The 27,500-nt window shown below is 47.7% G+C and overlaps 2 protein-coding genes across 4 annotated transcripts in view; both read left to right on the forward strand.

Moving 5' to 3' along the window:
• aff3 (AF4/FMR2 family, member 3) overlaps positions 1 to 13,765 on the forward strand; it is a 36,110-nt gene extending 22,345 nt beyond the window's left edge. The window contains exons 9-20 of the mRNA XM_042084198.1: positions 1 to 1,461; positions 1,591 to 2,451; positions 3,268 to 3,398; positions 6,016 to 6,160; positions 6,557 to 6,690; positions 7,124 to 7,187; positions 8,920 to 9,056; positions 11,607 to 11,678; positions 12,092 to 12,185; positions 12,377 to 12,426; positions 12,548 to 12,735; positions 13,159 to 13,765. The exon at positions 1 to 1,461 is cut by the window's left edge and continues 237 nt beyond it. Coding sequence (XP_041940132.1) covers positions 1 to 1,461; positions 1,591 to 2,451; positions 3,268 to 3,398; positions 6,016 to 6,160; positions 6,557 to 6,690; positions 7,124 to 7,187; positions 8,920 to 9,056; positions 11,607 to 11,678; positions 12,092 to 12,185; positions 12,377 to 12,426; positions 12,548 to 12,735; positions 13,159 to 13,280 — 3,459 coding nt within the window. The 3' untranslated portion in view covers positions 13,281 to 13,765. The remainder of the gene's footprint in view (positions 1,462 to 1,590; positions 2,452 to 3,267; positions 3,399 to 6,015; positions 6,161 to 6,556; positions 6,691 to 7,123; positions 7,188 to 8,919; positions 9,057 to 11,606; positions 11,679 to 12,091; positions 12,186 to 12,376; positions 12,427 to 12,547; positions 12,736 to 13,158) is intronic.
• Positions 13,766 to 15,340: 1,575 nt separating this feature from the next.
• Positions 15,341 to 27,500, forward strand: part of mphosph8 (M-phase phosphoprotein 8) — a 21,235-nt gene continuing 9,075 nt past the window's right edge. For 2 of the 3 annotated variants that reach the window (XR_006024671.1, XM_042068494.1), the window contains exons 1-5: positions 15,341 to 15,572; positions 23,302 to 23,451; positions 24,376 to 24,432; positions 25,300 to 26,382; positions 26,937 to 27,027. Coding sequence is in view for 1 of the 3 variants with exons in the window: in XM_042068494.1 (XP_041924428.1) it covers positions 15,471 to 15,572; positions 23,302 to 23,451; positions 24,376 to 24,432; positions 25,300 to 26,382; positions 26,937 to 27,027 (1,483 nt within the window). In the remaining 2 variants the exon portion in view is untranslated. The remainder of the gene's footprint in view (positions 15,573 to 23,301; positions 23,452 to 24,375; positions 24,433 to 25,299; positions 26,383 to 26,936; positions 27,028 to 27,500) is intronic. The other variant, XR_006024676.1, reaches the window with a different exon arrangement.

The raw sequence follows: 27,500 nt of genomic DNA on the forward strand, positions 1-27,500 counted from the left end.
AGCCCTCAGGCCAGCCCAGTCTACAGCCCGTGCCCTAGTCCAGGTCGCCACAGCCCGCCTGCTCCCCCCAGCCCTGTGCCCAGCGAGTGTCTAAGCCCCAGTCCCATTCGCACGCACGTCCCTCTCAGGAGCCCCAGTCCGACTCTCCCCCCTGCCTGTCCACTGACCTCGGGGCCTGGGCAGTATCCTCCCCAGCCTCCCACCCAGGCCCACCAGCAGGAGCTCCAGATTCACAGGCCCCCTGTTCAAACCTCCAGCCCTGTTCACAAGCCCAGGATCCGGCCCTGGGTTCCCCCCCTGCAGCAGCAGCAACATCATCCACCAGCTGATCCCACCAGTAACAGGTCCCGGATCAGCCCCAGCAACCAGCTGCATTCTCATCAGGGCTCCACCGACACCAGCACCTCCACAACCACCATCACATCCATTGCCACCAAAGCCTCGCATAAGCACTTTGCGAAGGCTAAGGACCAGGGTGCGGAAGTCGGGACGAACCGTAGGCCCAGCCCTGCTCCACACAGCAGCAGCTGCAGCCCCAGGATTCAGGGTCCTCAGGCCGGCATCAGAGCCAGTCCTGGGGAGAAGGTCAGAGCCAAGCATTCAACCTCGACGGAGAGGGGTCACAGACAGAGCGATCACAAAGCACCCAGCGACAGGAGCCATAACAGTCACAGGTCTGGTGATCCTGTCTACCAGAAAGTCAGTGAAAATAGCCACAAAACTGCCAGTGAGCATAGCCACAAAGCTAATGCTAGCGAGCTAAGTCAGAAATTGAGTGAACATAGCCAGAAGTTTAGCGACCATAGCCAAAGATTTAGCGACCATAGCCAAAAATTTAGCGAGCAAACCCACAAGTCTAGCGATCGCATTCAGAAATCCAGCAACCCTACCCACAAGCCCAACGACCACAATCATAGACCCAACGACCACAACCACAAAACCAGCGATCGTAATCATAAGCTCGGCGATCCCAAGTTAAGCCACAGCTACAGGACCGAACACAACCCCAAACACCCGTCCCACCCTCGCTCTGTACCGGGGTCAAGCCGCAGCCCCACCGCTAAATCCAAGCACTCGTCATCGTCCTCTGCGGAGCGCAGCATCAAGACCCACACTAGTGGTAGGACCGGTTCCGGCTCCAGGCCTGCACCTGAGCCTGCTTCCTCTGCCCACCGCTTGGCACCCAAGCATTGCCCAAGCCCCAGCGTCAAGCCAGAGGCCAAGGGCAGGGAGGTGCCGGTGCCTCTTAAAGCGGCCAGTACTAGAGGCGCAGGGAGGGAGGCCAGGCACAGGGACAGGGAGCAGGAGGTGGCCAGGCGTGGAGAGGCTCGTCCAGGGCACCACCAGCCCCACCAGCAGCAGCAGCAGCAGGAGGCTGTGAAGGGACGGAGGAGGCTGGCGGAGGAGCAGCTATTGAGACGCCGCTGGGTCCAGAGCTCGGAGGAGGAGGAGGAGGAGGAGGTGAGGGAGAGGGAGAGGGAGGAAGAAGAGAGGAGCGGGGTAGAGTGGGAGGAAGAGGAGGAGCAGGGCGAGGAAGAGGGACAGGCAGAGGAGCAGCGGGAGCAGGAGAGAAGGAGGCGGCTGAGGCAGGAGGAGGAGGAAGGAGGGGAGCGGGAGAGGAAGAGGAGGAGGAGGAGAGGAGAAGGAGGAGGGGAGCACAACGGCGAATGGCTGGCCGTGCAGCCCAAGCAGAGACCGCACACCAATAGTGCCCACCGACGACACCCCAATCACCAACACCCGCCGCCCAATCAGGACGAAGGCTTCGCTGAGGAGCCGGACCAGAGGAAGAAGACGAAGAGGAGGAGGGAGAGTGAGGAAGAGTCCCAAACGCACCAACAGGACGCCGTCGGACGCTGCTCTCCTCCACCGCCGCACTCGCCCACTCCCGTCATCCTGTCCTCAGCATCTTCTTCGTCCTCCTCATCCTCCTCTTCCTCCTCCACGTCCTCTTCTTCGGACTCGGAAGCCGAGCTCGCTGCTCCGCCAGTCGGGAACGTCACCAAGGTCCGCGCGGACTCTACGTCGCGGCAACGTGCCGCGGCCAAAAGGGGGCGCCACCGGGGGGCAGGCCGAACCTCAGGCGAGCAGCAGCCTGCCGTGGTCCACCCCGGCAGGCCGAGCGCCGACGTCCCGGCCGAGGGGCCTCAGAGTCGAGGCCAGCATAAACTCTACACCCTGGTTCCGTTCGGACGCACCGAGAAAAGCTCCTCGGTCTCCAGCCGCGGCCTGAAGAACCTTCTGGTGAGGATCGACCTCTCGCTCCTCTCCAGGGTTCCGAGCACCACAGCAGCGACAGCAGCAGCGGTGGCGGTGGAGGACGCTCCACAGCGGAGAACCTCCTCATCCTCATCCTCATCTTCCTCGTCTGCTAAAGCCAAAGACAAAGCTGCCATGAGGCACCTGTACCACCCTGAGCAGGAGCCCGGAGACAGCAGGAGGAAGCGCAAGGTAACATCAGCTGCCCCACAGAGACACACTGGGGTCCATGGGTATGTTTACACTTGGGCTCGAAATGCATCTCGGCCAATCAGATCACAAGTGGACGGTAAATACAAAAATGAGCAACTATCGAGATGCATTGTCCATATGGGACACATTTGACCACATATCTTTTGTAGTTTAATTGCTAATGTGTCCTTTAATGTGGTGGATAATGTGTCCTGCAAGGCATCAGCACCATCGAGATTTCTAATGGATGTGACATTCCTATGTAACAAAATCCAATGATAGGTAGTCAGCGATGTCACTGCCTGCACACCTTGGATACATGTGTCCACAGTGATGTCTCACTTGTCCACTTGTGATCAGATAGCCTAAGACACATTTTTAAACCAAGTATAAACACACTCTGTGGCTCTTGTGTTTCTTGTACAAGGAGCCTTGGTGATTAACTTTTCAACTGTTGTCACCTTTCCTCTTTTTGTGACCCATTGCCACCCATTCAATTTAGTGAATCTCAGTGGTGGGTCACAGGTTACACGTTTACCCTTCATTGGTTGTCCATCTTTTTTATTGCTATGCTGCCTATCTTGCCATTTGGAAAGACTGCACTTAGTGTGTGTGTGTGTGTGTGTGTGTGTGTGTGTGTGTGTGTGTGTGTGTGTGTGTGTGTGTGTGTGTGTGTGTGTGTGACCCAACACAAGCTCAGTATTCAAAAGCCGGCCCCTTAACAGCCATAGGTTTGTAATTAAATAACGACTGACTCTGGTGTGTGTGTGTGTGTGTGTGCGCGTGCGTGTGTGAATGCTTTTGGTCTGGTGTCAGGCTGAAAATGGAGTTGGCCACAGGGACAGCAAGAAGAGCCACTCACACAGTGACCCCCCCTCGGCCCCCCCTCCCAGCGCAGCCAGCCGAGACCACATGGTCCCGTCGTACCACAGCTACAGAGCCAACGGGTGAGAAACTACAGCCCTCTGACTTGGCACTCCGTGTGCATTGATGAGTGAAATATTTCACACTGTGTTTATTTAATGTAATATACACTAGGATGCACCCAAGATTATAATAGATTCTGCAGATATTATAGACCCTTTCAACAAGGTAAACAAAAACAATGCTTGAACGTTCTATTTGGGCCCCAATCTACTTCCTCTGCATTAAGATAACATTATGGAATGTTAAAAAGGAAGTCTTGTGGGGCCAACTATGATGCTGATAATGGAACTCTCTTGAAAGGGTCCATACTCGTGCTCTTCAGAGACATGCAGTTATATGCTTTCTTTGGTGAAATAGGAAATTAATCATGGTTTTATGTAGATGGCATGTAATCAGCCAGTCACTGTGAAGAACAGCAGAAACACTTCGATGTCTCCCTCCTCCCATATCTATCCATTTTCTCTCTACATCCCTCTCTCTTTCCCTCTCTTCAGCATTTGTTCTTCCTCTCTCCCTCCTCTCTTCCTGGTTCACCCCTGGTCTTTACTGAGCAGTGCATTTATTTTATGTTGCAGCTTAAGTAAAAAACAATACAATGCACAGGAAGTGTAAATTAAGGGTGCATTTTCTAAGCTACTACTCTGCCTACCCTCTACCTCTAGCTGCAGAGTCATGCCACTGGAGAGATGGTTCTGTTGTCCATCAGTATCATACTCTCCTGTATACATGAACTTCTGTCAAGTTTAGTAAACATCATCATATTCACTGAATGTGACAATCCGTCACGGTGAATCTGAAGTAGTAGACCTGTTGTACTGCTGTCGGGCTGTCCACTGTTGGTGATGGTATTAGTTAAGACTAAGTTCAATTCAGTCTTCCCAGCCTCTATGTATGCCGAGTTAGTCAGAGCTGCTGAGAACACCACCTTGAGTTTCTCTGTAATCTCTTCCACAAAATCCACTACTTGTGACTGCCAGTCTCTTCTTTATGACTGTCAGCTCTGCCTCTTGTGTTGCATTGTGTTCCAACTTCATATCCTCTACCTCAGTCTCACTGTTAGTCAGACTTTTCTCTTGAGATCCAGCTTTCCTTGATTAGATTAATCACTTCAGTCTTTAAAGTGGTCAGGTGTCTGTGTTGTGCTGCAGTGTTCAGTCTTCCACGTGTTCCATGTCAGTCCCAGTGTGGCTGCCTGTCTCTAAATAACAGCCCTCAGATCAGCTGTCTGTGCTGCAGTTTCCTCCCTCAGATTTACCACTTCAGTTTGAGTGACAGCCATCCTGGTCTTCTCAGCTGTCCGCTTTGTCTCTTGGAAGCCTCCATTTTGTGCCTCTCAGTTTTAGTGTTCTGTACGGTAGTTTGTGTGACAGCCAGCTGCACTTTCAGCTCACTGAGTTCCCTGGACGCAGGAGAGACCTCCAGCTGGGGAGTTACTGCAGCAGCGGCCCCAGGGCCTTCTCTCTTCCTCTGTCTGAACTTCAGTCTGGGTGCTCCAAGCCTGAACTCCACACAAGGAGAACAGTAACACCTGCAGTGTGACTGCAGCCCTCCTCTTTACCACCCCCCATCTGTCTAGCACACACACACAGTAGTAGTAGTAGCAGTAGTAGCAGTAGTAGCAGTAGTAGTAGTAGTAGTAGAGATTGTAGTAGCAGTAGCAGTAGTAGTAGTAGTAGTAGTAGTAGTAGTAGTAGTAGAGATTGTAGTAGCAGTAGCAGTAGTAGTAGTAGTAGTAGCAGTAGTAGTAATAGCAGCAGTAGTAGTAGTAGTAGCAGCAGTAGTAGTAGTAGTAGTAGTAGTAGTAGTAGTAGTAGCAGCAGTAGTAGCAGCAGTAGTAGTAGTAGTAGTAGTAGTAGCAGTAGTAGTAGTAGTAGTAGTAGTAGTAGCAGCAGTAGTAGCAGTAGTAGTAGTAGTAGTAGTAGTAGTAGTAGTAGTAGTAGTAGTAGTAGTAGTAGAGATTATAGTAGCAGTAGTAGTAGTAGTAGTAGAAGAGATTGTAGTAGCAGAACGGTTGTAGAAACAATAGCATCAGCAGTAGTAGTTGTAGTAGTAGTTGGTGAGTCTCCAAGGACACTGATCCGAATAGATATATGTAGTCAGTTATCAGCGTTATGGGAAAATGTGTGTTGTCGGTGGACAGGAGGGGCTTACAGGGAAACTTTGGTTGTTGTTGTTGTTTTTTTTCTGCTGAGCCACACTGTTAGAAAAACTAGAGACAGTTTTGAGTTAGAACACTCGTATGGACCAAGAATTCACGTTTAAGTAAACTGCACGACCACGGACAGTCTTTTAATGTTATGATAAGTAACGGTATCTGTGAACTCGGAAAGGGGCCCGCACAGAGATACACCTGTGTCTGTTGACCTCAATCGCTGTAGAGAACTGTAGAACACAACTGTTTCTCCAGTCAGTGGTCTAATAGCACCTCATTCAGTGTCTGTAGTCAATTATTACAGCAGAAGTCACACAAGATTTTTGAAGAAGTCTATTTGTCAAGTAAGGTCCAGGTGTCTAACTGATTAGGGCAACTTGAATGAATGTCTGACAACTTGGATAGGATCCCTACAGCAATTGCTGATCATACTGTATTTTTGAAAAAAAAAATTGCCTTCTGTCTCTCGTTGATTGTGTAAACAGGTACTCAGAGGATTACCTGGACTCTCAGAAAAGGCCTCTCTCCCCCCTCTCCCCTCTTTCGGACACTCCAGAGCCAGCCAAGGCCTCCATAAAAGCCCAGGACAGTGACCAGTACTACCCAGACATGACAAGCCATAAAGGCCAGGTGAGATCCAGCCACATTCGCCAGGCAAGACCAGTAAATGTAGTGAAATAGGAACATTCAAAGAGGAAAATCAGGAAGTGTGTTGGTGTGAAAGAGGTGTGGTTCCTCAAAAGGTTATCACAATTTGTGACCTGTGTCAAGTTTAGGCAAGTTTATTAATATTGCACATTTTATATGACAAGCATAGACTCAATGTACAATTATATGACAAACATATAACAAGATAAAAATGTATATAAAAATAAATAAGATAAAAAATATACAAGAAGGTATTACAGAAAAGCTATTTATTTGGTTATTGTTTTAAAAAGGTATGAGGAGGGGTAGGTCTACCTTTCACAGCAAAATCTTTCACACACTGAAAATGAATGACTCTGCACATGTGGCGTGTTGCAGATGCACAGGACCCAGCCCAAGATGGAGACGGAGTGTGTGGGAGTGTCTGGTCACCCTCAAGGCTCCTGTGAGACCTGGCCCTCTGGGGTCAACCCAGCCCTCCGCCACAGAGGAACTGTGCCCTATACTGATGTGTAAGAGGCTGTTTCAAGTCATACTCGTCTGTTTGTGTCTGTGTGTGAGATATGTGAGTGGTTGTGTGCGTGTGTGTGTGTGTGTGTGTGTGTGTGTGTGTGTGTGTGTGTGTGTGTGTGTGTGTGTGTGTGTCTGTGGCTGTGGCTGTGGCTATGTCTGTGTATGTGTATGTGTGTGTCTACAGTGTGTAGTGCTTCTGTACTCATGAGTGTATATGTGTGCGTGCTATGCATGTGTGTTGATGTTCCTCTGGTCATGCATGTGTGTGTGTGTGTGTGTGTGTGTGTGTGTGTGTGTGTGTGTGTGTGTGTGTGTGTGTGTGGCTGTGGCTGTGGCTGTGGCTATGGCTGTGGCTGTGGCTGTAGCTGTGTCTGTGTGTATTGGTGTGTTTGCTTGTTTGTGTGTCTGATGCCTGACTTTGTTTCTCCATAGCTCTCAGCATGCTGAATACTACATGCATGAGGCCAAGAGGATGAAGCACAGAGCTGATGCCATGGTGAGAGCTGCTCACAGCACAACACAGCACAGCACAGCACAGCACAGCACAACACAACACAACACAACACAGCAGAACACAACACAACACAACACAACACAGCACAGCACAGCACAGCACAGCACAGCACAGCACAGCACAACACTTCCTGTTCAACTGGGAGAGGCCAAGATCACCTAGGCTGTGTGTTCAGTTCAAATTCAAAGTTGCTTTATTAGCATGACTGTTGGGATATACATTGTTGCCAATCTAGGAACAATAAGGAAAACAGAAGAAGAATATAGCAAAAATATTCAAGAAAATACTAAGTAAGAAATAGTGCAAGATATAGTGCAATGTTCACCTGTAGACCTCTTCATATAATTAGATTGTTCTTAATTGGCATGGTGGAATGTGCCAGGAGCTGCCTGCAACAACAGCGGCGTTCGGTGAGCAGTGAGGGTTTAGGTGCCTGGCTCAAGGGCACTTCAGCCGCGCCTACTGGTCGGGGTTGGTGGTAGTGTAGTGGTTAAGGAGCTGGGCTAGCGTGCAGTAGCCTGAAAGTTGTCGGTTCAATTCCCGGCTTCCACTGTTGTGCCCTTGAGCAATGTAAGTCACTTTGGTCAAGAAGTGTCTGCTAAATGTAATGTAATGTTCGAATCGGCAGCCTTCTGGTAACAAGTCCGAAGCGCTAACCAGTAGGCCACGGCTGCCTAAAGGGGTGTCTTTCCCAAAAGTTGTTAATGTTGTTAGCAACTACAGAGGCAGTGACACAAACAAACAAACGCTGCCATATTTGGTTCATACTTAGATGGTGTAGACAAAAAATGTTCTGTCATATTTGGCAACGCACACAAAATAAATGTTCACAAATCTTACGTTTCGTCGCAGTTGATGGTATGGCTGATGGACTTCTCTTAAAATATTTCCAAGTCTACATGTTGTTAATAGTCTTGGCTGGGTGGAAATGTTGTCGAGGCTTTGCCTTAGAACTATCAGTTGATGGAAGGGACGGGTGAAGTTGACCACTTTTTTGTCAGCTGTTTTGAACTGCTCGGATATCGGCCTGGATCAGCTAAATTATAAAACTAAACTAAGCTATAGTGCATATTGTCACCGTAACAATGTTAGACAAAATGAACAAGGCTTAAGGGCTTACCTGATTTATGGCTGACATCACCTCTAGCTCCAGCTGTTCATCAGACACAACGTTTTTTCTGCGGAGATCATTATCTTTACAAAATCTTCGCACTGTCATTATGGAATGATGTGGGGCTCCGGCATCTGCTAATGTGGCTGCTATTTCGGCATGGGTTTTCCCATCTCGAAATAATTCCTTTATGTAATTTTCATAGCCATTAACAGACATTTTTTCACACTCCAGAATATTTCAGTCATCTCCTAGGCGACCGACCATTGTTTCATTATCCCGTTTTGGATTTGAGAAACAGAAACAGACACTGACAGTTCAGGTTTTTCTGTTTTGGTTTTTTCATTTTTTCCATTTTGGTTTTAAAACAGAAAAAAAACCACACCATTTTTTGTTTTTTCTGTTTTGGTTTAAAAACCGAATAATGAATGAACGAACCATACACGGATTCACTCCCTCTCTCTCTCTCTGTTTGTGTTTTTGGGGGTTGTATGATTGCTTATCTGTGTGTATCTGTGTTTCTGTGGTCTATGTGTGTGTCTACATGCATATGTGTGTGTGTGTGTGTGTGTGTGCGTGTGTGTGCATCTCCTCTGGGTGCAGGTGGAAAAGCTGGGCAAGGCAGTGAACTATGTGGACGCTGCGCTGTCTTTCATGGAGTGTGGCAAAGCCATGGAGGAAGGACCACTAGAGTCCAAGTCTCCTTATGCCATGTACGCTGAGACAGTGGATCTCATACGGTGAGACATACTCTCTCTCTCTCTCTCTCTCTCTCTCACACACACACACACACACACACATATACACACATATATATATATATATGCACACACACCTACACCCACAGACACAAGCACACACACATGCACATGCGATGCACACAGACTTTTCCACACATTCACAGACACACACATACACAAGCATTCGTCAACCTTTACTTCAACAGTAGCCTACGTCGCATTCAATTCAAATTGAAATTCAAAGAACTATATTTTGTCCTTTAGGAACTTCACATGTGGAGGAGCAGCACACACAAACGAACACGCACACACACACACACACACACACACACACACACACACACACACACACACACACACACACACACACACAACACACACACACACACACACACACACATTTGGACCTTAACACAGGGGAATATTCACAGATCCAAACATTGAAGGAAGTAAGTTACACACTTAGGCAGGTCTGATCAAACACAGAATGCATTGTGCTATTTTCATTCTGAACTGCATGATTATGGGTAAACATGGCATCGTCGCTTCCAGATGGATAAACTACCTATTATTGCAGAAATGGAGCAGTACTTTGCAAGTTTTTTTGCAATTGGCTTGCTTAGTCCACACAGTTGCAGTCCGCGTAAGACAAGTTTGTGCACATGCCCAAGACTCCCAAAAACAAGAATGATAATTTTGCAATGAAACCCCATATTTATGATGTTGTCAGCAAGTGGCTGATATTTCAGCAGCTTGGAGTTAAAACAAGTGTCCATGTACAAATCAAAAGAACATCCTATTTCAACAATAGTCACATTCTTAGTATTGTAATCTATATTTGTGATATCTAGGATATTAGGAATATTAGAGAAAGTGACATTGTTGGTGTTTTCGTCATTGAACCAGTCCATTTGTACAGTGTGGTGCTTGTATATTTTTGCCGTTCCCTCCTGTACTTTTTTGATGCTTTGTGACACTAAGTCCACCAGTCTATCATGCCTTGCTATGTAAAGTCCTTTATAAAAACTGCATCCATTCAGGACATGTGCAGTGGTCTCATTAACATAGTTAGTGGAGTGAAGAATGCAGTCTGGTTTGTAGTTGGATGGGTACCACGTAGCCAGGTTTGATCTTGTTGGGAGGACTTGAAGGCGCGATTTGATGGTAAACGTGAGAATATCCTTGCCAAGAGTGGGGTTTGAAAATATGGTGTGGGACAGGGAGTGATTTGCAAATGGTAGAAGCGCCTTGTCCAGTGTTGTGCGCTATGTGAGCGCTTAATTTTGAGAATTTCTGCCCTCGCACCTGTTGTTGACATCTCGAACTGCGTGTCGCTTACTTTGTAGGTTGCGCGCGTGTAAATGAGCGGATCGGTAATGATGTTATCCAGTTCAACTGTTCCGCTGTCCGGTCTGGCCCACTTCAGGTGTATCCCAATCCGATGGCAGAGATAATTTAAGTCAAGCCAGTCCGACCTCACACTGAATCCAGCGGCTTTGATGTCCAGTTTGCCGTTGTCCTTCAACTTAAAGCCAAGGAACTGTGCATCATCCTCCTGATCCGCCTCTAGATGTTGGATAAGAGACGCACGAGCCATCTGTTTCACCGCTGGATCACTGTTATTCAACATGTTAAGCAGGTGGCTGGTTCTAGTGGCAGTGTATATCCACTCGATGTTAAGCAGGTGGCTGGTTCTAGTGGCAGTTAGGGATGCCTAGACCTCCATCCTTCCTGGGCTGAAAGATAATGTCCCGGGTTGAGTGCGTGTTCAGCCCAAGCCACATCCTTACCAGTCCCACCGTTTAGTGCTGTCAGTATGTTTTGTTGAATATGGATATTTGCAAATAAATGCTGAATTTTAGCCAGGGCTATTTCTCTTATAGCATGAATTTTCATAATGATGGGTAAGGGGCAGGAGTTGATGAGGTCCAGTCTGTTGCAGTAGTCGCTGGTGAGCTCTTTGATTTACTCATCCCAGTTACCTTCTATATTGAATTTATGGCCGAGGTATGTGTACGTTTCACGGTGTGAATAAACACGTATTGGTTGCTGTACCAATGTAAATGTAGGCGGTTTGTCTGTTTTTGAGGAGTACCAGCGGTTTCCTCCGCTGCGTCTTTCATAAAAGACGGCACATTTCGTCTGCTTCACCTCCAATTTCGACCACTGCAAGAATGTCTCTGAGCTGTTAAGCATCTCATGAATTACGCGCTCATCTCTGGACGCAATTTGCACATCATCTGCGTACCCTTAGACTGGAAGTGGTGATCGCACTCCTTCAGGCTCTAACCACTTCAGCCAGTTGTTGATGGCCAGTATAAGCATATAATATATACACACACACACACACACACAGCCCACATTAGATATGCATTTACACACACACACACACACACACATAGACACACACTCACATGTGCTCACACAAACACATCTATGCACACACACACACACACACACACACACACACACACACACATATATATATATATATAACCTCACATTTAGTTAGATCTCACATTTTATGTGTTCCATGTGTTATGTCCATAGGTATGCCATGAGGTTGAAGAACCACTCTGGCCCAGGTGCAACTCAGGAGGACAAGCAGCTGGCTGTACTTTGGTAAGCCCTGCATTGCTTGTCATATTACACCTAGTCCATTACTAGGATCGCACATCATACCTTAACACTTACAACACTAAAACTGAATACACAAGAGACAGTACTCTGGCAAGCATAGCACTGACTCACTGTTAGCCTCGGAGAGCCAAAGTATATTTGACATGCTTGTGAAACTATTGGGGTAAAAACGAAAGGCAATACTTTAAATCTTAGTCGTAGTATGTTATTCCGAGCTCTGCTTGCTGAATGTGTTTTGTTACATGTACGTTACACATCCCTCTTTGATGTTCCTCTTCCTCTCCTGTGGATTTGCATGTTTCCACGTGTCATAACGACACTTATGACAATGTTTGTGTACCTTTGGGTGTGTATGTGTGTGTGTGTGTGTGTGTGTGTGTGTGTGAAACCTCCAGTTTCCGTTGCCTTGCTCTCCTGTACTGGCAGATGTTCAGACTAAAGAAGGACCACGCCCTGAAATACTCTAAAGCTTTGCTCGACTACTTCAAGGTATGTTGTCCACACACAATGTCAAAAGCATAATCTGCATGCTCAGTGGTCCAACCTAACATCTAAAGAAAAACTAATTCTGGCATATTTACATGGTGTTTTTTACACCATGTTCATTAATATGCATGGTCCCTATCAAATAAACCAATAAATAAATAAATAAATAAACCCTTTATCCTTCCTTCCAACAGAGTTCTCCCAAGGTCCCTCACAACCCATCCGCAGGAAGCGATTCTGTAAAGTAAGCACTCCTCATAATTATTCAACAACATTAAATCACTGAAAACTGTGTATGTCAGACATTTTAAATGACTTTTTCTTCTGTGTGTGTGTGTGTGTGTGTGTGCGCGCGACTCATATAGGGGCTCTATGCTTCCCTCCCCAACTCGAGCCCCTCTGGGAAGCCATGCTGGCAGCTCCACCTCCCCGTTCGTCACCATTCCCCAGCGCATCCACCAGATGGCAGCAAACCATCTCAACATCACCAACAGTGTGCTGTACAGCTACGAGTACTGGGAAGTGGCCGACAGCCTGGCCAAGGAAAACAAGGGTGAGCCCCTTCAGCCAGTGGGGGGTTGGAGTGTAGAATCACACCATACTTCAACTGCCCTGTCAGAAAAACAACCCTTTGTCTTTAAACACAGTGACAGTTAGAGCTCAGTCAGGAGAGACTTACTTGACCGGGGGGTTGGGGGTTTTATGCTGGAGAATGTACAGTCAGTTCACTAATGAAATATTGGTCATGTTTACTTGATTTACAGTAAGTAAGCAATTTACAGCTGGCTCTGATTCTTTTGTAATTGTCTAACGCACAGAGAAGCATCCCCATTTGCTAGTGGCCATCATATTTGTTCATCTTTAAAATGTATATGCTTGTATTTGATTCCTAGTCTGACATTTTGTTATCGTTCTTTTTTTTTTTTTTTTTCTCCCTCTCTCTCTTCCTGTCTACCCACTCCCAACCTATCTACAGAGTTCTTCAACTACCTGAACAATCTCACTGGCCCCTTGACTCTTCACAGCAGTATGGCCCACATTGTTCAGTACACTCGCCAAGGACTACAGTGGATACGCATCAGTGCTAACCTGTCCTAGCATCCCATCCCCTCTCTCTCTCTTTCTCTCTCTCTCTCTCTCAGTCCAAGAATTCTGCCTTGAGGATGCCCAAGAACTATGTCTTTAATCCAAATGATACATGCCAAATGATACATCAGACACAGACAGGGAAGAGTCTTTGGAGTCTGTCCCACAGGCCAGCCTGAGACTGTGCTTCACAGCCAAAAACATTTTTTTTTAATTATTATCCTTCTCTCGTTCCAAAACAACGGTCTTTGCCTCTGTCTAATCTGCACTTATCACCAAAGGGCTCCTTGCATCCTATGAAGTCTATGAGGCCAGTCCTTAAACCTCGTTGTTTCAAAGTCTGTAATCTGTCAGAATTTGGAGCCCAGGCCAGAGCTCCTTGCCAAAGCATGTCCCTGTGTGGACTCCCTCTCTCTCTCGTCTCTCTCATGCATTTGCTCAAAAACGCCTAAATCAGGATCACACTGCTTAAGTCACACACTCCACTGCCCGCCCAGTCAACCAAGGGGCCCTCACAAGGAACTGTTGCCTTTTCTGGATCCCTTTAGCATCTGAGGGCAAAATAGCACTGTGTATTACACGCCTAACTAATTTTCAGGGATTACTGTTTACTGTTCTCAAAGTGTGAGGAGGAAAAGGGACTGGATGTTTATGACTACAGCGCCTCCCTCAAAGTAAGACGGCGGAATGTCATTTGAGCTGCATGGTAAAGCAGCCGTTTCCTTGTTGAAGAACAGTGCACCAGGAAGAAGCCAGCTGTTCCTAATGTAGCCCTGTACAGAGGCTATAAACTGCAAGGATGCCATTTTTATTTGACTGTGTCCAATGCTTTGCCAAATGTGCCACATATTGTTTGTGGTGAAAACTTATACAATGTGAGGATATTCATGTGTAAGGATGTCTCTTTCTTCTACATGTGGTGTGGCATATGTTTGTTGTTAACACACTCCTGTAGTTGCCTGTGGAAAGAGGAAATTAGGATTATGCACACAGTGCTCTGAAGTAACCTAACAGTCACACCCGGTGGTTTCCAATCCAAGTGCAGTTATCAATAAGACAATGAGAAGTTTGAATGTGAATAATTTGTTTTTGTTTTCTACATCTTTGATTTTTGTACACGTTTTTGTTGTGCAATATGTCGGGTTTTGTATTTGTCAAGACAAATAAAATGTCACAGATTGTCTGTAGCTACATTTGGTATTTTCTTCTTGAGTAGTCAGCATATTGATTTGTTTTTCCATCTATGCAAAGACTATTTATAGTATTGTAATACGTTATTAAAAGTTTTTTTTTTTTTCAACAGAGGCGTTGTTATGTGATTTTTCGTGTTCCCTGACATTTCCGTGTAGGTCTATCTAAATCAGTAAGGGTTGTTTTGCCTCACAGTCACTAAACTAGATTACGTGTCAAATGCTCTCTGAAGACAGGGTATTGACCAGAGATATACGGCTCTGGTATTGACGGTGTAAGTCTGCCTCCTAGTGGATGGCTGCAGCATGGGCACCGTGTTTACATCACATGACGCATTGGTAGGCTACAGTCAGACAGTAGGCCAAAGGGAAAAGTCCAAAACGTGGCAGCAGTCGTCGCTATCTAGCCTAGGCCTACAGCATGTTGATATTCACATTAAATGTGGAGTCTGAATAATTATCACATATTAGTTACCTAGGTTAGACCTATTCATTAGCACTTGAATAAGTATATATGCTACATAAAAAAACATAGCCTACAACCATCATATCATAGGCTATTTTGTATTTTAATAATGCAGTGGTGCATTATAAATAAAAGAAAGATTATTTAGGTGTGCTCTGTAGTTGTTATCTTTAAAATGTGCGACTACTATTTGTTGACCACTATTTGTTGACTGTGGGGTAGGTCCCCTTGAGTTCATTTGATAGGCCAACGCATTTACACAGGCAGACACAAGTGTATGTGTTTCATGCGATTGGTTCAAAATCCAGTATGTCATTGCAGTCTTTGATGTGATTGGTCTCCCGAAAGTCAATTGGCCAATTGAATGTCGTCTGCCAGCCTTCTCAGTCGACCGCTCAGTAGGCTCGCCTCTGTACTTTGCAAGGACTAGTGAACACACCGAGGCGTAGCTCAGTCGTTGGTTGGGACAGTGGACTGACTAGATATTCGGCGACAAGCGTGTAAACCAAGGGAAAGCTTGCGATTTTGGCGCTTGCATCGGTCGTGATGGCTTCTGGAGCTGAGAGACCCGAGGCCGGAGACAGCGAACAAGACGAAGAGGAAGATGTGTACGAAGTGGAGAAAATTATTGACATGCGAGTGGAGGAGGTAAGTTGAGGCAGGGGGATGTTGGCAAGCCGATTATGAACCTTTGCTAGCGGTGTGAGCCAGTTAGCTGGCTAGCCATCTAGCTAGCATTATTGCTAGCATGTGGAGTTTGGATAGTTCAAACTATTTCACAATTTGATGAGGGTTTCCCCGACATACTGTGTTGTAGTAACGTAAGGCGTAAGTGACCCAAGGACGGTACAACGGTTGCTTCCTCTGCTCAGATTGTAGGCGAATGTATGCCTTAACTTTAGCTGATGATAGTTTGCTATAGCGTTATAATTAGCTTAGAAAGGCTAGCCATAGCGCGATTCCTCCTTGGGTGTTCAGGCCAAGGATAAATTGTTGTGCTCCCTCCGATGGGCCTCATCTAACGTTAGTTGGTGTTAGCTAAAGCTAGCTGTCTGTGCAGCTAGCTGGCAAATCTGAAATATTACATTCAAATGCTGATTGCAGGTGTATGTTAAACTGGTCAAAACTTAAACAAACATGCTGTCCCTGGCATAATAAGTGGCTGGGTAAATGCTGTGCTTGCTAGTTGCTTTTCCATAAGTTACCCCCCCCCATGCTAACTTGCTAACACGCGCTAGTTGAACAGAAAATTCCCACTTTGCGGGATAACCATAGCAGATAGCGGAATGCCTGTTTTGCACAGATAGTGAGCGATTTGGTCCTTTTCCGTGTCTACACTTCGCTATAACAGCTCATGATGACGATTCTGGTAGCATTCACTTTGTAGCTCGGTTTCATAGTACATGTTGACGTATACGAGAGAAGTTGTCTTCATAAACTGGTACGGCTGTCGTGTTTACATTGAGAGTTTACCGGTTGGGCGGACACCCTTGGGTACATTAAGCCCTTGAGCGAATGTTCTGGAAATAAAACTGCGTTGTTGGCACTCGCAAGGGTATTTTAAATATTGCAATATTTTAGCCACGTGTTGTGTTTATCTATTAACTGTACATCTGGAAAAATATAGTAGTCCTGAAGTTGTTCTGTCACTGTGAGGGTCACGTGAGTGAGATGGCCCTATAGAGTTTGGTAAGTGACCCACAGAATTACCCTCCCGAATGTTGTGGACACCGGTATGTATACAAATAAAGTGTGTGTGGTTGTGGTTGTCTTGTATTGTGGTGTCCGTTTGGAATTCAATTAGTCTAAGTTTTAAGAAAATCATTCTTGCAAAAATAGTGCCATACCAAGTTACATCACACTTGTATTGTTGATGCATGATGCTTTTTGCCGTGTCATGCCATGCTTGACTTTATTTCTTGCACACCTCTTAGGCTACCACTTACCTAACCAAAGTATTCACTGATTAAATATGTTTCTGACATGACCACCCCCCCCCCCCCCCTTCCTTTACTTGAATGGCTTTCATCTCGTTCACCCTGCAGTCTTTACCTGCAGCACCTGTTGCTAAGCACCCAAGGGCCACTCAATGCCAGTTTTCATTGTAAATCTGAACAGGAGCTTATTCATTCAAATGTGTGTCCTGGAAATTACTGGATCAAAGCATTCGGTCCTACCCGGTCCTACTCTACCACTGCGGCGGAACAGGCTTCGAGAACCGGTTTTGGTTTTTGCTCTGGCCGCGCTCCCATTATCTTCAGGTGGCCAGCCTTGACTTTTTAGTAACAGGTGCAGCCTTGGAGCCTCGGGGAGGCTTTTCCTGTGAGGGGAGGATCTGCCGTCGGGGCACACCACACCCTGCTTCCCCCCCACCTCTCCACCAGACCTCCGCTCCCCTCTATTTTCATCTCTCCGCGACACCTCTGCTCCCCTCCATCTTCATCTCTCCATCACTTCACCACACCTCCGCTCCCCTCTATCTCTCCACCACACATCCTACCAGGGACCCTCTGCTTCGAGCGTCTGACAGATGGCCCGTCTATCGTCTTGTGGGATTCGACGGAAGTATCACTTCCACACCCACGCACACAAAATACACACACACACACACACACACACATAGAAAGATGTTTACATCTGCAGCTCCTGAAGTGCTACTGAAGTGCGGGGTAATGCTTGCTTGCATGTTAGCTCGCTTGCTGGCTGCTGGGTGCTGGCAAGTGTATAAAGGAATTGAGGAAGTCGTGTTGGTGGCGGAGGTGACTTCCTCACTGTGCTCTCTGGCTTAGTGAGAGCAGTTGACAGATGAGTGATGTGTGTGTGTGTGTGTTATCACATTAGAGGCTCAGATGTGGTTATGGTGAATGTTCTGTGTGTGTGTGTGTGTGTGTGTGTGTGTAAAGGGCTGGAATTGTTTGGGAGAGAGTGAAAGCACTCCCTGATGTATCTCCTCACCGAAGTCCTGGGTTCCCTCAATACCAAGCTGAAGGACAAAGGGAGGAAGAGAGAGAGAGAGAGGGAGGGAGGAAAATAGGAGAAGGAGGGCAGGTCTGTCCCCACAGGGATAGAGATAGAACGAGGATAAAGGGGTAGACAGAAGAGGAGAATAAAGAAAGGGAGGAGAAAGGCCCAACACACGAGTGGGAGAGCAGACCACAGCTGCTGTTGTGCCTGTTCGGGCGGTGTGGTCAGCTTTGAGCAGCACCCTCCCTCAGGGGAGGGGACCACCAAGCAGTGTGTGAAGAGCTGTTTGCCCTCAGATTTTGTGTGGCAGCATGATAAACACACGTAGACACACACACACTATATCTCCCTTTGTCTCTGTGTATCTCTTATTTCATTTCTCTCTGTTTAAGTCACACACTTGGAAGCACCACTCGCTTACAAAAGAGTCATTGAACTTTGTCTGGATCTCGTCTCACAAATGTCACTGTACAGTATTGGATTTGAGGTGATTGTATATTATGTGAGAGACGGAGACTGTGTGTGTGTGTGTGTGTGTGTGTGTGTGTGTGTGTGTGTGTGTACGGCTGGCCTTATATTGGTCTGCCAAAGCTGCAGTTGACTGCCCATTTCACATGACTGAGTCATTTTGCACAGTTCTCACAGGGCTTCCATGTTTTGGAAGATCTCCCGGTTTCCCCATGCACACACGCCCGCGCTTGTGATTGCTGGCTGTGTGCTGTGGAAGAGTGTGTACAGTCTCACTTTCGTTTTCGCTCCCACACGTTATATGTGTGTGTGTGTGTGTGTATGTGCGTGTGTGCGCCCTGGCATTACGTTACCCTGGCACTTTCGTTATCAAAAAATTGCTCTTCCCCACTCCCTCTCTTTTGCTGTTTCTCTCAGTCCCCCTATTTCTCCTAGTCTTTCTCTACCCTTTCATTTCTCTCTCTATTCAGTCCTTTCTTCCTCCTTTGCTCTGCTGTGTGTGTGTGTTGTGTGTTGCGTGTGCGTGTGTGCGTGTGTTGTGTGTGTGTGTGTGTGTGTGTGTGTGTGTGTGTGTGTGTGTGTGTGTATCTGTGAGTGAAAGGGCTCCCTCACTTTCGTTTCCCTCCCTTCATGATCTTTTCCTCTGGGTGCGTGCGTGAGAGTGTGAGTACATCTGTGTGTGTGTGTGTGTGTGTGTGTGTGTGTGTGTGTCCTCGCTCGTAATGCCAGGGCTGTGTTGTCCCACTGGCCTCCAGTGGTGCAGGAGAGTGAGGCAATAAGAGAAGGGAGGGGCATAGTGGTGGTAATTGTGTGGGGTGAGGGTGTCCGTTGAGTTGGTAGCTGAAATCGGAGACGAAGCTGCTGGCAGTCTGCCATTCAGTGTTCAACTGACTGGGTCACACACACACACACACACACACACTCCTCTGTCTGTCTCCCTTTCTTCTCACATGTACATACACACATTCTCTCTGGTGCAAACATAGACACACACGAAACTACACGTCACATTCTCCATATAAATTCATGCCATTCAGCGTTCAACTAACTATGATGCGCGCGCGCGCACACACACACACACACACACACACACACACACACACACACACAGACGCATAAACACATCAACTCACTCCTGTCTCTCTTCGTCTTCCTCTCACATACACAAGAAACACTCAAACACTCTCTCTGGTGCAAACACGGACACTTAAATGTACATGTCACCGACTCCCCCACAGAAATTCATGAAGTCAAACAAACAAGTGCACCTACTATATTCTTTGTCACCCGTGCAGATTGCAGTGTCACGCCCACACTAAATGTTCCAGAGCATTTATAGAAGCCCTTCTGGTCCAGTCATCACATGCAGCCAGACAGACACACACACACACACACATGAAATTAGGACACATGGACATACACTCACCCACACACATGCACCGTTCACACCCAGCCATCCACACCCACACATGCACACCCACAATCGCATGCATGCACCACACACACACACACACACACACACAGAGATACTACCTCCCCCCTCTGGCTCACCTTTGGTTACCAAACAAAGCCAAACACACTCCTCTCTGGCTCATAGCATAATGTAATCGTCTGACTTGAGCACTCATTAACTCCCCGGGTTAATGCATCCCACTCAAAACTAATCTCTCAACTCGGCTCCTCCCATGCACACACACACAGAGACACACACACGCAGAATCTCACAGGTACCACACACGCATTGGGCACACAGGCATATATAGACAGGAGCACACAAAGGCAGTCACAGACAGACAGACACTTTCTCTCTTTTACTCCCACGTGCACACATGGACAGATGTGCATTAACACACACACACACACACACACACACACACACACTGACTCATCACCCATTCACCCCCGCTCTTCTCGGCAGCCTTCTGTGAGCATTAACAGCAGCTGACAGGCACGCCAGGTCAAGCCGCCGATGCCGAGTCGACTGCATGCTCTACTAGTGTGGGAAGATAAGGCCCGGCCTGTGTGTGTGTGTGTGTGTGTGTGTGTGTGTGTGTGTTTACATTTGAAGGCTAAAGTGCCGATTTATTGGCCACAGTTCAGGGCTGTAGGCAAATCAATGGCAACTGATTTGCCTTATTACGATAAAGTGCTGCCTGTTTGGCTTAAAGGGAGTTGTGGTGTACAGATTTAGAGGCTTTGCTTGAGAGGACTAGCCTGGAAATCCAGAGTTCTCGCAAGAGCAAAATGACACTCTGGCAATGAGCAATGATACACGTTACTTTTACCCCAACATTCCGGGGAAACAGCTAAACTGATGAAGACAGCGCTGCAACGTTGGAGGACCGTACACATTGGTCGTAGTGTTATCCGATTGCGTCGAAATCCGAAATCATTCAGAGTAAACGTGGTCTAGTGTTATCCAATTGCGTGCAGTGAGATTTTTAAATGCATGCTTGTTGCCGCCCCTCGAGTTGGGCCATTACATTGTTCTTGGCCAGACCCTTAATCTTTCTAGATTATCAGGATCTGGATTTTCCAGGCTATGAGAGGACCTGGATGAAGACAAATAGCATGCTTGACTAGGTTCAGGTCCGTCTAATCAGTTTTACCAACTGCTCTGGTGACTAGTCTGGAAAGGAATGTTTGTGTGTGTGTGCGTGTGCGTGTGCGTGCATGTGAATGTAAGTTTGAGAAAAAAAACAAGACTGACAACATACACACCCCAGTTTGTGTACACAGAGCTAAAATTAAATCCACGCCTAAATTCTAGCTCAGCCTAGCAAAGAAGGAATGCACAACCTCAAGACGGAAGAACAGGGAAGTACACTATACACGCGCAGGTGCACACACACACACACGCACACACACACATACACACGCTCACCACAGCCCCTCCTCACCACATACATACACACACACCACATTCCCCCATACACACATACAGTCATATGTATACATACACATACCAACCCCCATATTCATATATGCTTGTACATTATACCCACATAAGTGCCTGCAGGCTTGCAGATATAACCTTACACAATGGAGCCAGCTCAGTAGTCACGCATATGCAGTACAAATGGCAAATGTCTGAAGACACACACACACTCACTTATTCACAAACATGAACACACATTTACCACCCGTGGAGGACAATGTGTGCCTGATTGGTTGGAAACAAAGGACAAAGGCTAGGGCTCGGGGCCCAGGGACGCCACATAGAAAGTAGCCCAGGCCTGCAGACAAGGTTGCAGGACGTTAGCAGCCATGCCTTGATCACAGAGCGCACAACATCAACAACAAATGAGTCATTTTATAGGTGGGTCTGTATGGGAAGTCACCGCAAACAGGAACAACGGAGCCTGCTGTGGGTCAGGTGTCAGAGAGGGGAACACATGGCGGGGGGGGGGGGGGGGGGGGGTGCAAGGCATTGGAGGGAGGGAGTGTGGGTGACTGTGGGTGAAAGAGATGGTCATGGGGTAGTAGAGTGGATGAGAGAGAGAGAGTGTGAGTGGCATTGGAGGGAGGGAGGGAGGGAGTGTGGGTGACTGTGGGTGAAAGAGATGGTCATGGGGTAGTAGAGTGGATGAGAGAGAGAGAGAGAGAGAGAGTGTGAGTGGCATTGGAGGGAGGGAGGGAGGGAGTGTGGGTGACTGTGGGTGAAAGAGATGGTCATGGGGTAGTAGAGTGGATGAGAGAGAGTGTGAGTGAGTGTTCAGCTCTTCAGAGGATGAGATTGATGGACATGGTTGGAGTGGACAAGGGGAGGGGCTGGTTATGGACTTCTGGTGGTGGGGGGAGGAAGAGTGAGAGTGGGGGGAGGAAGAGTGAGCGTGGGGGGAGGAAGAGTGAGCGTGGGGGGAGGAAGAGTGAGCGTGGGGGGAGGAAGAGTGAGAGTGGGGGGAGGAAGAGTGAGAGTGGGGGGAGGGTGGGTATGCAAAGGTCTGAGCAGAGAAATGCAGAGGTCACCAGGAGGCAGGGCAGGCAGTTAAACTGGGTGTGTGTGTGTATATTAAGCTGCATGTGTGCCAGTGGGAGTGCCCATGTGAAGGTTGCTGCTGAGTCTCTGTGAGGAAATGCGCACACACACACACACACACACACACACACACACCCTCACAGTGAGAGTGTGTCACAAGCACAAAGAGGGCCTGCAGAAAGGCTGTGTTTCTACGGCTTAATAACAGTAATCAACATAAGAATGAATGCATCCGCTGGTGCTGTGCATTCACCCATTCAATCTGTTATTCAGTCAGAGACAAACACACAGCTGGGAGAACTCACACTCACACTCACACTCACACTCACACTCACACTCACACTCACACTCACACTCACACTCACACTCACACTCACACTCTGTTCCACAGTCCTAGATAAATCATTACTTAGACTTAAAGCAAAATATATCTAGATAGTGAGTCACATGTGAGTGTTTGTGGGGGGTTGTTATCGACTGTTGAGAGGATTTAGTATGTCCGGAAGTCCTCCTATGACATTTCTGTCAGCATTTTCGCTCTCTCTCTCTCTCTCTCTCGCTCGCAGATCAGATTCTCTCTGAAGATCCATTGGAAAGCAATGGATAGTAGACTCTAACACCACGTGCCCCCCCCCCCCCCCCCCCCCCCCCCCCCACACACACACACACACTCCCAGCCCATCTCCATCTCATCAGCTGATATGCAGCCTCAGGAGATGCTGGAGATATAGGCTTACTGCTTTCACACACAAATCCTGCCATTGCCCCAGTTGAAGACCTCGAATAGATCGGTTAGGTTCCATAACGATAGACCCCTGCACTGTCCTTCATTCTCTGCCTCCACGTCAGTAGAGTACCTTAGACCTTTTGATTGACTACATGAGTCTGGAAATCAAGAGATATGGTGGTGGTGCTCCTGTCGCCCCTATGCTCATCATCATTCTCTGTGACCTTTGAACTCTGCAGGGGGAGGTGCTGTACCGCGTGCGCTGGAAGAACTACACCTCGGACGAAGACACCTGGGAGCCCGAGGCCCACCTGGAGGACTGCAGAGAGGTGCTGCTGGCCTACAAGAAGGCCCTGGCCGAGAACAAGCCCAAGAAGGATGCCAGCGTGGTGAGTGACCTTTGACCTGGCAGCACTGGGACAGCAGTGATGGGACTCTTGACCTGTCGCTGAACTAATATTTGGATTCCACACTTGCCAGATTTGTGTGCGTGGATAGGTCTTGTTTGTGGTCGTTTTCAGGACACAAATTAGATTTGGAATTACTGTTATTTGGATGAAGGCTTTGGAAGGTGTGGAAAATGCTATAAATAAGTTTCCAGACTGTGAAAAAGCCTGACATAAAATGCTGTCTGAAACAAAAGGTGTGATCAAACCACTGTAATACAGGCCACATTTTAAAAATAATGGCTATTTGGGGAAAAATATATTTAATTATGAAATTATCTTGTTGAGGCCAGGAAAAGTGTTGATATTCAGAAAGCCTTTTTCTTTTGGGAGAGGAAGAGTATTCATGCAGGTTTTGACCTTTTTAAAAATAAAGACAAATACTGAAGGATTTGGAGTAGGAAAGAACACATCTGGAAAATCATTTGATAAAGTCTGGAGTCTGCCCTGCACGGCTTCAACCACAGTCTCAGGACCTGTGTCTGATGCTAATGTTAAATCACTGCAAGGGACATCGTCCGCATGAAGGGAACTGTCAAAAGAAAACAAATGAAAACAAAAACAAAAAAATCTTATCTTATCTGATCTTAGAACCAGATAGAAGGAATAGCAGAAATAGTAGCCGTGAAAAGCAGGAAATGACCTATTGAAGTCTGAATCTAAGCAGGAAATGACCTATTGAAGTCTGAATCTAAGTCTCTTGCCTGACCCAGTGGTTAACTTAACACGGCACATTCTGCATGAGCAAATTTATGAATGAATGAACGGACGAATGAATGAACAGTAGTTTCTATCCCAACCTGAAGCCCCATACCCCCCCTTGAGTCCACCGTCGATGCTGACGTTCTTACGTTTATACTACCTCAGACCCCTTGCAGTGATGATAGCTCAAGGTCCCTCTCTGAGCCACCCCCCCAAAGCCAGGTAATACACATCTAATGACTTTTTGCCTTCTCTGGGTGGGGATTCTCACACGCCCCCCCAGTAGTATGATGGTGTCATGATAGTCGATATAGTGTTATACCAATTTAATAGTACTGTGTTTGTTTTGTAGTTGTATGTGGAATTTTCATTTATTTAAACAATCGTGATGTGCTAGTGTTTGAGAATGTTTTGTGTTGCATCGAAATGTTGTCTCTGTGTTTGACTCCAGAATCTCTGTGTTGTAGTAGGCTGCTAGTGGTGTGATAACTGTGGTGATTCATTTAGTTCCTGCTCACAGCCAGGCTACATCAGGGGGCTATTCCAAGTACGCGCTTTAGTGGCAAACCTGGGTAAGTGGTAAACCTCCTACAACAAGAACCCTATGGCATTGTTTTGTTAGGAGAATGAAGCCATACAGCTCTTAGGTTTACCACTTACTCTGAGTTAACTTACCCAGGTTTGTCACTAAACCACGTACTTGGAACAGCCCCCAGGCTTGGTGTTCCGTTCACAGAGCATAACATTGTTTTGATTGTATCAGATCTGGGGTAGCCAGTTCCATTGATTATAGTGGAACCCAATTATTGCAGCCAAGGGAAAGCTTTAGTTATGTGCTTGGTGTAGCCTGTCTATTAGTACAATAAAATAACAAACTATTGATGCCATCTACTTTATGTTAAATGCAATACTTGGGAAATGGTTATGATTGTGTGTGGGTATTGTTCTTCTGTTTTCACCACCCTTTTTTGGAGACCAGGTTTTGCTCAGTCATGTTGATGCTGCCTTTGCCAGTGTTGTGCTCTCTGCTCTGACATTAATCCTTTGTTTTTGTTTTTTGTCCGTTGTTTTGTTCTCCTCTTCCCAAAGCTGCCGATGAAAAGCGACATCTTCAACGCCGACTCGGAGAGCAGCGACACCGAGCGGCCCGTCACCGCGCCCGTGAAAAAGAAGAAGAAGAAGAAGAAGCAGCAGTCGGAGCCCGAAGACGACGAGCTCCTGGTGAAGGAGAAGAAGAAGAAGAAGAAGAAGAAATGGAAGGAGGACAAGCCCCTGCCAGCGCCGGAGACAGACAAGGAGGAAGAGGAGGAGGAGGAGGAGGATGACGAGGCGGCCCGCGAGGCTCCTCCTCCTCCTCCGCCACAGCCACCGCAGCTGTCCCGCAAGGACCACAAAGCCGCCGAGAGCAAGCGCAGGCTGCCGGAGTCGGACGACTCGGACGCCCCCGTCGCCCCAAAGAAGCACAAGAAGGAGGGCAAGTTCAAAGATGGCGGCGGGAAGCAGCAGAAGAAGAAGGAGAGTGCGGAGGAGGGGAGGAAGATGAAGAGGAAGAAGGCCAAGAAGGGGCTGGAGTCGTCCGACGAGGACGAGGGCACCAACAGCGAGGTGGCCACCGAGACGCAGTCGCTCGGCAACGAGGACACGGCGGAGAGCCACAGCGACACGCCGGCGAGGGCCAAGCCGTCGGAGAAGGAGCGGGAGCGGACGCAGCAGAAGGCAGAGGGCAAGAAGAAGAGCAAAAGCGACCTGAAGCTGCAGGGCCTGAAGGAGCTCATGCAGGACAAGAAGCCCAAGAAGCCCGAGGGGTCAGGGTCCGGGTCCGGGGCCGCCACGCTCAGGGACAGCAGCCTGAGCAAGCTCAAGAGCCTGACCAGCGGCGGCGGCGGCGGCAAGAGCCACAAGCCGTCCCGGGGCAGCAACGAGGGCGACGCCGCGGAGGCCAAGCCGCGGGGAAAAGGACAGGAGTCGGCCTCGCAGCGAGCGCCCTCTTCGTCTTCCTCTTCCTCGTCGTCCTCTGGCCGCGGCAAAGAGGACGAGGCCAGGGAGGGCGCGGCGGGTGGCGCCGCCTCCAACCTGTTTGAAGAATTCCTGCTCAACTGCGAGGCCAAGGACCGGGCACCGCGACGACACGGACAACACACGGGCACCGCTGGCACCGCTGGCACAGAGAAGGTAGGGCACTGTCCTGAGGCACCCAGAGGCCATCAGGGCTTAAAGTTCTCAGGCACTGTGCCGTTTACCATGTGCAAATAGATAAAGTGTAACGACTTCATACATTTCTGATAACTTCTGGCACAGATATGTTCTTTGCTTTTAAAACCCTGAAGTCTTCTACCTGAGGCCCTAAGAGCACTTGGTGGAAGTCAGTGTTGTCTGCTGATCTAAAACTAAATAAGATGTGCTCAGATCATCAAGAGTCCTTGAGCAGAAAAGAACCTGTTCATTGTTCATTTCCTCAGCTAATAATGCTGGAGTCCACATGCAGGAAGCACATCTACTTCGTATGGCATGTCATCTCTTGTTAGTCAGGTTAGGGAACTCTCTCTCTCTCTCCCTCCCTCTCTCTCTCTCTCTCTCTCTCTCTCTCTCTCTCTCTCTCTCTCTCTCTCTCTCTCTCTCTCTCTCTCTCTCTCTGTCTGTCTGTCTCTCACTATCCTTATTTTCTGCTGCCTCAGCAGTGTTCAGCTCTATCTCTAAGACCAAGTCTGTTCTTGTTGCCATGGCAGAATGCGGCCAAATCGGACAAGAAGACGAGGCCCATGAAGGAGTCCCCAGCACGACGGCCAGACGCTGACAAGGCGGACAAATCCAAAGATGGTGAGGCAGCACAGCAAGCACGCCAAGCCGTCTGTCTGTCTGTGCACGTCTGTCTGTCCTTGTGTGCCTGTTTTTCTCTGAGTGTGTGTCTGTCTGTCTGTCTCTGAGTGTGTGTCTGTCTGTGTGTCTCTGTGTGCCTGTCTTTTTCTCTCTCTCTCTTTGTGTGTGTGTGTGTGTGTGTGTGTGTGTGTGTGTGTGTGTGTGTGTGTGTGTGTGTGTGTGTGTGTGTGTGTGTGTGTGTGTGTGTGTGTGTGTGTGTTTCTTTCTCTGCGTATGTCTGTCAACACAGAGCTCATCTAAATGCATGGCATTTCTCAAGCCAGCGCTATAAAGCATCTGGAATATGGATGGAATGTTTAATGAATGTCTTCTATTGTTGCCTGACCTTTTAATAGAATTCCTATTTCCTCTTCCTCTCCACAGACACTAAATATGACCCATTACACACAATCCCTACCCAGAAACCCTTGTTA

Source organism: Alosa sapidissima, chromosome 2, assembly GCF_018492685.1.
Source record: "Alosa sapidissima isolate fAloSap1 chromosome 2, fAloSap1.pri, whole genome shotgun sequence".
NCBI classification, from domain to species: Eukaryota; Metazoa; Chordata; class Actinopteri; order Clupeiformes; family Clupeidae; genus Alosa; species Alosa sapidissima.